Raw genomic sequence first — 10474 nt, 5'->3', positions numbered from 1 at the left:
CCCAGTTTTGGTCCGTGAGGCAGACACCCTATCTATTTTTAAGACTAATGTTAAAACTTTCCTTTTTGACAAAGCTTATAGTTAGAGTGGCTCATACCCTGAGCTATCTCTATAGTTGTGCTGTGATAGGCCTAGGCTGCTGGAGGACATCAGGGTCTAATTTTCTCACTCTACTGATTTCTACTGTTCTTCAGTCTACTGTTCTCCAGTTTTGCATTGTATTACATTGAAATGACTGTCGTCATTTCAGCTTTTAACTTTTTGCTCTCTCTCTTTTCTTCATAGTAGGTACACCTGGTCTGGCGTTCTGTTAACTGTGACATCATCCAGAGAAGACGGCTCACCCGCTACTACCATCTAATGTAGAACAGATTACTAGATCAATGTGTGCTTCTGTGCTTTTTTGTTTCTCTTGTTGTGTCTCTGTTCTGTCTTCTGTAACCCCAGTCGGTCGAGGCAGATGACCGTTCATACTGAGCCCGGTTCTGCCGGAGGTTTTTCCTTCCCGTTAATGGGTGGTTTTTCTTCCCACTGTCGCTTCATGCTTGCTCAGTATGAGGGATTGCAGCAAAGCCATGTACAATGCAGACGACTCTCCCTGTGGCTCTACGGTTCCCCAGGAGTGACTGCTGCTTGTCGGGACTTTGATGCAATCAACTGGTTTCCTTATATAGGACATTTTTGACCAATCTGTATAATCTGACCCAATCTGTATAATATGATTGAACTTGACTTTGTAAAGTGCCTCGAGATGACATGTTTCATGATTTGGCGCTATATAAATAAAATTGAATTGAATTGAATTGAAAGGCCAACCACCACCAGTTAATTGCTAGATGTTCTTACCTAGAAGGTGAGAGATTAATGAGCAGTTAGTACTGAGAGAAGGTCTGGATGAATAGGAGAAAAAAATGCTGGAGAAGACCAACACCGAGCTGTTGGAGGTAGACTGAAGAAACTGTATGGGATACTGCTATAGTGGTTGCTCCAATTCTAAATGAATAGTCTGAGAAAAGGCTAGAATGTTTAAAGCAGAGTTTGAAGTGATCGGGATGAACAGCTAGCCTTTGAGAATTAGAGACCTGCTAATAAATTGAATGTGGAAAGCTTAAGGTGACAGTGCCAGGGGCAGAAAAACAAAAACTAGGACTATTTAAATGAGGAATGGGAACAAAGGAATTTGCAGTGGCGTACAAAGCAAAAGAATAGGATCTGAGAGAGTAAGGTGATAGACCTGATTTCAAATAAAAGGTTGCTAATTGCTAATGGTCATGCTATATTTAATAACCTTAATCAGATTTAGTAAGGCTTTCTCTTATTTTACACACTCTGAAAGCTGTTAAGTTTTGTCTCAAAAGAGTGGCTGGGTTCAAACACCCCTAGAGCAGCAGAGGACACAACACTGGCAATAATCCAAAAGATTAAATGAGCAATAAAATTGACCTAAATTATTCTCACTTCTTGCCTGGGATGGAAGTAACATTCTCTATAAACAATCGATCTGCTCCATCAACAATGCCTTAGTCAAGTTTTTCTCTTTTCAAACCTAAAGGTATGGTCCAGAACTACTTCAGTTCAGATTGTAGCCCGTGTTTTCTTCCTGGTTCCTAAGCCACTCAAATGAGAGTTTTCAGGGTTCCCTAAACAGAGCCCATCATTTGGTATTTTATTTTGGCAAAAGAGCAGCAGCCAGCTAACATGAAAGTCAGTAAGAGAAGCAGACCATAAACAGAACAGAATAAAAAAGTAAATACCTATACTGTGGATAGGTATTTACTGTTATATCATATATTTCTTTTTATAGAATAGGAATTGGTGGTGGGAGTGAATATGTTTGTCTTCATCACACTTCTTTCCAAGTAATTTATCATCTCTTCTGTATTCTGTAGTGCATTTTATGCAGATAATATTGTACAGTATGTGTGTGTACTTGCTTGGAATAAACCAATAAACTAAGGAATCAGATCACCAAACTGCTTCTTTCCATTGAAAATTTATTGGGGGCTCACGCTGGGCTCACACTTAAAATGGTACAGATACTTTACAGGCGCTGCAAGAAACCCAAATCATTAATATCAGTTTGTACACTCACATCACAGCCACGGTCACCGAGGCTGTGCGGTGCTGCAAAAAAAAAAAAAAAAAAAAATCATGCCTGGATCAACCTCCTGAATTTTCCAAGCCAAACAGGAAAAGTCGAGCGTTTCATTACATCACACTCCTCTTTTCTCTGCTATACAGCTGGGAATCATTTTAGTGCCAATTAGGCAAGTTGTTGCCAGTGGCAATTTTACTAAGTTCTTAGTCATACCATTTTTGATGTCCTGGTCATGCAAACTTCAAACACATTGTCCAGTTCTACTTCTTTATGCTGGAGTACACGCAGTCAGTCATTTCGTTTCTTTGTCTTGTTGATGTGTAAACCTTCTGGAGCCTCAAACCTGTGTACTCAAGGTTTTCTTCATCTTGGACTCCCTTGCGGACATAAAACCACAAATAAAAAAGAAAAAAAAATTGCAATCGGAATGTCAAAGAAGTAAAAATGTTTCCAGAGAAGTTTTATTAATTAAATCAGTAACTGAGACAACAAATACCTCTGCAGTTGTTGTGTAAGGTTGGGATAACCTGGAACGAGACTCTAGAAAAAGAATACACATTTGGTTTATTGGTAGTGTCTTCAGTCAGGAGACATTTGCAACAAGCAATAGTAGTACCTGAGTCTTCTGAGCTTCTTCTTCTATAAATTCTGAACAATAAGAAAGCCTGCAAAATACTTAGAAAGGAGGTGAATGCCAAAGCTCCCCTCATGAAATACAGAGAATTCACCCCATCTGTAGAAAGTTAGACAGGAGAGAAAAATATATACTTTACTTTTGCAGAAAAAAAGTTTTGGTCATGGCTTGCTAAAGTTCAATTATTCATATTCTGCTGATTCGTTGAATATAAGATTTTGCACACATAACCAACGCAGAGTTCTGAGTTCTTGTAAAAGAGAATAAACACCATTGATGAGAAAAAAATTATTAGAAATGAAAATCTAAAAAAAAAAAAAAAAAGTATGAATAAAGTTGCTCTATTTCTGCCCTCAAATGTTTGCTAGATAACATTAGTTAAGAACCAGCATCATGAAGACCAAGGAACAAATCACACAGGTCAGAGAGACATTTGTGGAGAAGTTCACAGCAGAAAAGTACTCATTCATAGCTTGGATGGTGGAAATTATTGAGTGGCCTAGTAGTTTTTTGTGCACTCCACAAATCCGACTTTTATAGCAAAGAGGCAAGTAAACGTGGAAGAAAGAGCTCTTCTTAGACAAGGCCATAATTGAACTTCTACAAAGTAAAACAACACACTTGGGTTAGAAAGCTATGTATAATTTCCATTCACTTCAAGGGATATGAAAACTTTTCCAAGGGACTGCACTTACCTTGAAAGCTCAGCTTGGTTCCATTTCCAAACACTATGCGTCCACATGAGGCAACAGCACAATAGTAGGTTCCAGCATTAGATATATTCAGATTCTTCAAAGGCAGATTGTACAGACAAGTGCGTGCTTGTTCCAGAGGTCTCTTTGCACACTCATTGTTCCTGTGCCGTTGGGGGTAAAGAAGTCCTGGAAAATATTCTTCAGAGTTTCTGAACCAGTAAACAATGTCTTCTCCATCACAGCTTCCAGTTTGTACTGTACATGTTAGAGTCACAGAACCTCCAGGCTGGAGGGTCTCAGCTTCCGACTGGCGGACCAGAGTCTGGATGTTAGAACCTGAGCCTTCTACAATCACCGTCGTGCCATCTCTAAATTCTAAATCGTATATAGAACTTTTCGAACAGTAATAAGTGGCTGTGTCTGAAGGTTGCAGCTTTGAAATGGTCAGGTGGTTTTTACCCTTTTCACTGTCCAAGCTGAAACGTGGATTGTTTTGAAATTCATTGTAAAAAGTAACATTTGTTTCATACTTGAAGAAGGAGGAAATTAGTTGCAGTTTTTGGCCCAAGCTGAGCTTATACCAGTAAAACTTAGCAGAAACGAGCGGGTCATGGAAACATTCCAAAGTTAAAGTGTCTCCAGCTTTAACTTCCATTAGATTGCTTTTCTGTCGGACAGCTGAGGAAACATGGTGCTTTGTCTGACCTGAAGAGAGAAAAGTACAAATAAAACACACATATAATTAATACATGAAACCCTAGTAACACACCTGAAAGGAGACGCTAGAGCGCAAACTCACCCACGTTCACCAGGAGCAAACATGTAAGCTGGAAGACATAGTGTGAAGGTGTCATCTTGGTCAAACTGCAATGCTGAATGAAAGGAACCTCAATCCTTTCTTCACATTTCATAGTTCAGACTACCTATGTTGCATAGTAGGAGTGACACATGTCATGTTCAGGAAACTTGATCATTTATTGGTCATACCCAGAAAACAAGATGTGTTTCTTTGAAATTTATAAGAGCTGATTGTAGACAGCAACATTTGGGTTTTGGAATAAACTTCCTGGGGGTTACTCAGATTTAACATACATGCATGACAATTGCAGAGGCTCCAGAGCTCAGTAAAAAAACTTTTTAGAACTTTAAAGTTATCAGTTCTCTCATTCAAACATTTTATGTGAAAATTACTGTTGTCAATGTACAGCAGTTGCATTTAAAACAACCTCAAATCCATAACAATGCTGCCATAGTTTTACAAAATAGTCCATTGCTTAGAGAATTAAACTTAGTCTAATATAAAAGTTAAACCAGCATTAGTTAACATGAATCTATTTAAATAAATCAGATAACACTATAATCTGACAAAATTAGAATTAGAGTTTGTACAGACACCTTTTTTTAAAGGGCATCAAAACACTTAAAGCACTTACATTTTTTGTCATCTTTAAAGTCTAAATCACACAGGTTTATTGGTTTTCATTCTACTATTTCCTATTAAAATGATCAGAGTAAATACAACATACAGTTTTCAACTAAGGATTTAATTTATTAAGGGGCAGAACACTATCCAAACCAACCTGGCTTTATGTAACAAAAAAAAAAATTGTCCTCAAAGCCTAATAACTGTTTTGACACCCTTGCAATATGGAGGACGGAGACTGACTAAAGAAATATATATATAAACGGCCAAATAAATAAAGCAGTACACTTAATCTATGCCAAATAATTAAAATAATCAGAAACCACCTTAATTGCATAACGAAGCAGACATGTTAAAATGGAGATGGAAAAGTGTAAAAAAAAGTACATGGAAATAAGAAAATTCTATGTAGAAGTAAAAGAGACATCTATACGTAAAAGAAAACATGAAAAAAAAACAGTAAACTTAAAATTAAAAGCTTAAATAAATACTGTGTTGGAAATAAATACAGAGTATATATGTGGTAAAGTAAATAAACTGGAATATTTTAGCCAGCAGCTTGCTGGGTCTGGGGCTGACGCCTCTGCTCTCCCCAGGAAGGGATGGGGGTCAAGGGTGGCCAGGGTAGGGTGGGGGTGGGAGGGGGTTTATTAGGTATATAGTGGGTGAGGGGGGGTTCTGGTCGGGTGGCCCATACGGGTTGTGTTGCCCCCCCCCCTCTTTGGGGGGCCAACCCCATTGCGGTGGCTGGGGGATTTCCTCGGGGTCGTCACTCCTCTTTCCTCGGGGGGGGGTGGGGGAGGTCGGGGGTTGCAGATTTCCTGTGAAGGCCCCTCTCGGGCGCACTGCTTTGGGGGCCCCTTTGGGAGTCCGGGGTTATGGGTCCCCTGACTCCTGCCTCTGTGCTCGGGGAAGGTGGGTCTTCGGTCCTCCACAACCACTATCGAACTATTTCCTTCTGGATAATTTTCACCTAAACTAGTGCACTCTCACAAACTCCCACAGGTGCTGGGTCCCAGGTATTAAATGTTCACTTATATACAGAAAGCCTGTAATTTATTTATTTATTTTCTTTCACTTTCTTTTTTCAGGTATCACATTACACATGTCAGCTTAAATAATAATACATATGATTTAGCAATGGTATCAAGGTGTTACTCGATTGTATCTGTTGCTTTATGTCTGTTGGTTGTGCTGTTCTTTTTGCGTCTCTTTCCAGGTGATGGAGCAGACAGAGGACGTTTTATCATTCTCTCACTTTTATCTCTTCTTTCTTTCACCTCTTCTCTTTCTTTTTTTTCTCTTCTTGTTCTTCCTTTATTCTCCTACTTTCCCATTGTAGTGTCCATATAATTTGAAATTCTCCCTGCAGGAATCACAATAAAGCTATTTACATGCACAAATCAAGCGGAACATTATGGCGAAAGCTGTTTGCTCCACTTGTGAAAGCAAAATCTGTCGAGCTCTATTTGGCATTAAGACATCAATTCTTATTGCCACATTGCTAGACAGGACACTGGGAAAAAATAAAAATAAAAATAAAAAAATAAAATAAACTGGTATATTTTAAAGAAACACATAACAAAAGTGTAACTAACCCCAAATAAAAGCATCATCCCGCCTCCAGACAAACTTTGAAAAATGCCACCAAAGTGAGAGGCAAGGAAATGAGTTTACATCAGAGCAGAATTTCAAAGGTAAAATAAGTAACAATGACATTTAGTTGTTCAAATCAGAACAACAGATGCACAATACCTTGTGATGTTGTATTTTGTTCTATTTTTGGTCCACTTCTTTTTTTGGCTTCCATGTTTGCAGGCTGCTGCTCTTTTCCCAAAATAAAATACCAAATGCTGCGCTCTGTTTTGGGAACCCTGGAAACTCTCACATAATCGAATCAGGAACTAAGAAGTAAACAGGGGCTACACTCTGAAACACAGTAGTTCCGGACCGTACCTCTGGGTTCGAAAGGAGAAAAACTTGACCAAGATATTGTTGATGGACAGGACCAATTGTTTAAAGGGAATGTTACTTCCATACCAGGTCACAAATGAAAAGGATTTAGATTGATTTTACGGTAAATATGTTATTGCGCCTTTAACAAATACTTTTGGTTTTACACCATTTTAAACATATAAAATGCCATTTAACAGTCTATCAAACATTGCTGACAATATGTTAATGCAGATAGTACAGTAACTCCACTATTTATTTTGTACTCAGTATCTAGAGCAGGGGTGTCAAACATACAGCCCGCGGGCCGGTTCCGGCCCACCGAACAATTTAGTTCGGCCCGGTGGCTAAATGCATTATCATTATTCAAAATAAAATAAAATCTTCTGACCCGCTTAATCCCTCATGGGGTCGCAGGGGTTGCTGGTGCCTATCTCCAGCGTTCACCGGGCGAGAGGCGGGGTACACCCTGGGCAGGTCGCCAGTATGTCGCAGGGCAACACATAGACAGACAGGACAAACAACCATTCACGCACACACTCACCTCCAAAGGACAATTTGGAGAAGCCAATTAACCTAACAGTCATGTTTTTGGTCTGTGGGAGGAAGCCAGAGTACCTGTTGTTGTGCCAGTTCATACGTGACAAAAGCTGCATCAATTCGGGACGTAACGGACTGCGTTACCCATGATGCAATGTGGTCAAAATGGCCACCAACTCATGTAGTTCATACGTGACAAAAGCTGCATCAATTCGGGACGTAACGGACTACGTTACCCATGATGCAATGTGGTCAAAATGGCCACCAACTCATGTGGTCAAAATGGCCACCAACTCCCATCACGCAACACGGCAAAATGGCCGCCGATCAAGATAAGGTTGCTATGGTGATGGCTATAAAAGCCGATCACCCACGAAAATCTTTCTTCTTCCCTGGATGTTAGCCAACCCGAGAAGACACAGCTGATTCCGTTGGGGTGATTCCCCGCCACGTGTTCGATTGCTCGCTGGACCGAGATTTTTCGACGCAACGGTTATTCCCTGCTTGTTATAACAGGAGGTCGACTTAAATAAGTACTTTTAAATTCCCTCTGATCAAAAGACTGAGAGACGCCGGATCTCCCAGTGATCGAAGAGGACCCCGCTTTGTCTGGCCAACAAAGCGACTGTTGAACCCGGAGGAAAAACGAAGCAGCTTCTCCCCCGTTCCGCTGCAGCCTACGGTCAACTGCGCTCGTCAAGGCGCGTCCAGAAAGCCACACTCGGAGCGCTCCGGACCAGCCCCGAGGCATCTCAAAGTAACGGAGTTTCCCCTTTTATTTCTGTTTCACCAACAGGGTGTTTAGAAGTGCCTGGGCAGGCGGTAGAACTTTGTAGGTGTTGGTTAATGCTTTTATTCCACGACGAAGTTGGAATTATTTTGCTGAACATTTTCTTTGTATGTGCATGCATTTTACAATTGATTTTGCTGTTTGATTTGTGATTCATCAATAACCCCGCCGTGGGTTACTGCTTCATTTATTTTCATCTTTTCCCCTGCTTTCCCCCCCCTCTCTCTTTTCGCTCTTCTTATCGATTTAATCTTTTGTCCGAGCAAGTCGCGGGCTTCGCTTTAAACTCCTAGTTAGCTGCGCCCCTCGAAGCGAGGCATTACCCCATCAGCGTAAGCGTGGTTACGTCATTAGGACCTCCCCTCATACGTCATCGTAGCAGCCATCTTGGGAGGGTGACGTATATCTGAACTGTAGGTAGCTTAGCTGAACTAGCTTTGTGTAAGACATCAAAGCGTCCAGTGAGATTCCCGAAGCTGTTCTGTCTATCAAGGCTGATACGTGAAATGCCGGTGTTTCGAGGGCGGTGTTAAACAACTTTGAGTTAAGTTAAGATCTGCTAACCGCTCATTTTAATCCATTGTTTATTTTTGTTTTGTTCTTTATTTCCACATATATATTTTTGCATGTTTTAGTTTAGTAATGAGTAAGAATTCCAAAGTTGTTTGAATCAGAGAATTACTGTAACAGGGAATTGCTTTTGGTTCAATAAAACCAACCACTGCGGAATAGACATTGTTTTGTGTTCAGTCCAATTCACAGTTACATGGTTATTCAGAAATCAGAGCTAACCTCCTTTGGAGTTAACATCTGATATTAATACAGAGACAATATCATTGGATGGTGATAAGGAATAAGGATTTAAACTCTAATTGCAGTTACATTGGGGTTCTCACAGCCTGCTGGATAAACCTGGTCGGTTAACAGTCCGACCTGATCATTTATTCCAGCATAAATGAGTTCATAACAGCAAATTAACTAATGCATTAGTGGTATAAATACTTATAAGCTTATAGCTAACATCACCACCATTTGAACTATATTTGTTATAGCAAAATTTTGAGTTGAATGATTTATTATTTAAATTATAATACCAAATTATAATTAATAATAATAATAAGCATATTCAACCAGCTTATGGCATAACATAAATTGGCGTCCCTGGGTGGGCTTGAGTCTACTTATTGGCGTTCCTTTAGACTAAATCGAATAACCAGCAACTTATGAATTTAATGAACACAATCCATATTCCAGCAATTTGACTGCTCACCTTGCCAAAAGGACTATTCAGTCATAATTGATTAAGGAGGTATCATTACTAAATATATACGTGTTTGTGGTGGTTTGAGGTTGTAACCTGAGGTTTGAATATTGATTTCTGGACTGGAAGTCAGCTAGATTGAAATAGACAGCAGCCAGCGTCTGCTACTTGTCAATCAGAGTCTGTGTCGTGTTCTGCTTTGAAAAGAGAGACCTTGCCTCCATCTGGTGGACGTTGTTTGTAATTGCAGCATAATTGTTTGAAAGAGGGATACGATTCCCCATCTGCTAGACATTGTGTGTAATTACGGCTCAGTCTTCCCAAAGTGAAGGGCACCCTGCCTCCATCTGGCGGCCAGGATAGGTAGTTGCAGTCACGGTTTTAAAGACAGCTTAGATCGCTCAGTGTCCCGGAGGGACCGTTTTGAAAGTCAGTTTCTTTAAACTTGCCTTATGGTTACGCCCTGACATTTTAATTTTATTTTATTAATTTTTCCCCAACTTATTATCATATCTTAATTTTTTTTTTCCCTTCTTGAATTTTTTTTCTACTTTTATTATTATTTTATTTTGAAATTTTTTTTCTTTCCTCCCTTATTCCCTTCTGCTCATCATAAGTGGTCAAAATTGAGCTGTGATTTTGAAACTAAGGTTGCAATTTAGCGGTTTTCAACTGTCATTCTTTGCCACCTCTGAAACTCCAAAACACTTTGCTATTTTCCACACATGTGTAGAGCACCTGTTCTGAAATAACTTACATCACAAACAAAGCCACAGCTTTATCATTTAATCACTGGCCGAAAGGTTAGTGGCCCATGTCACTCAAAGTTAATTTTCTCAAAGTTAAACAAGCATATTAACCGTTCCTAAAACTAAGGAGTTGTAAGTCGCAGGGTTGATTTTCCCTTGTGCAGCCTAATTAAACGCACGTATTTGAATCCACTTTCTGCGGTAAAGTGAGTCATAGTGCATGTTTGCTGTTAACAGTTAAAGTGAAGCCACTTAACAGTTGTTGTTAGCAGTTGTTGTTTAGCGCTGAGCTAAATTAAAGTGTATGCGTTGTTGCTTAGTGCTAAGCTAA

At 39.8% G+C, this 10474-nt stretch overlaps 1 protein-coding gene across 1 annotated transcript; it reads right to left on the bottom strand.

Annotated features, from left to right (window-relative positions):
• Nucleotides 1-1939: 1939 nt before the first annotated feature.
• Nucleotides 1940-4281, bottom strand: LOC105925524. Its single transcript, XM_012861410.3, has 5 exons — nucleotides 4227-4281; nucleotides 3428-4132; nucleotides 2715-2831; nucleotides 2595-2638; nucleotides 1940-2475 (listed from the first exon to the last, which is right to left on the bottom strand). Exons 1-5 carry the CDS (start codon nucleotides 4279-4281, stop codon nucleotides 2359-2361), a joined length of 1038 nt encoding a protein of 345 aa, XP_012716864.2. The 3' UTR covers nucleotides 1940-2358.
• Between the last annotated feature and the right edge of the window lie 6193 nt (nucleotides 4282-10474).

The sequence above is a fragment of the Fundulus heteroclitus genome, chromosome 14 (assembly GCF_011125445.2).
Source record: "Fundulus heteroclitus isolate FHET01 chromosome 14, MU-UCD_Fhet_4.1, whole genome shotgun sequence".
NCBI classification, from domain to species: Eukaryota; Metazoa; Chordata; class Actinopteri; order Cyprinodontiformes; family Fundulidae; genus Fundulus; species Fundulus heteroclitus.
This window is presented reverse-complemented; position numbering and strand designations above follow the sequence as displayed.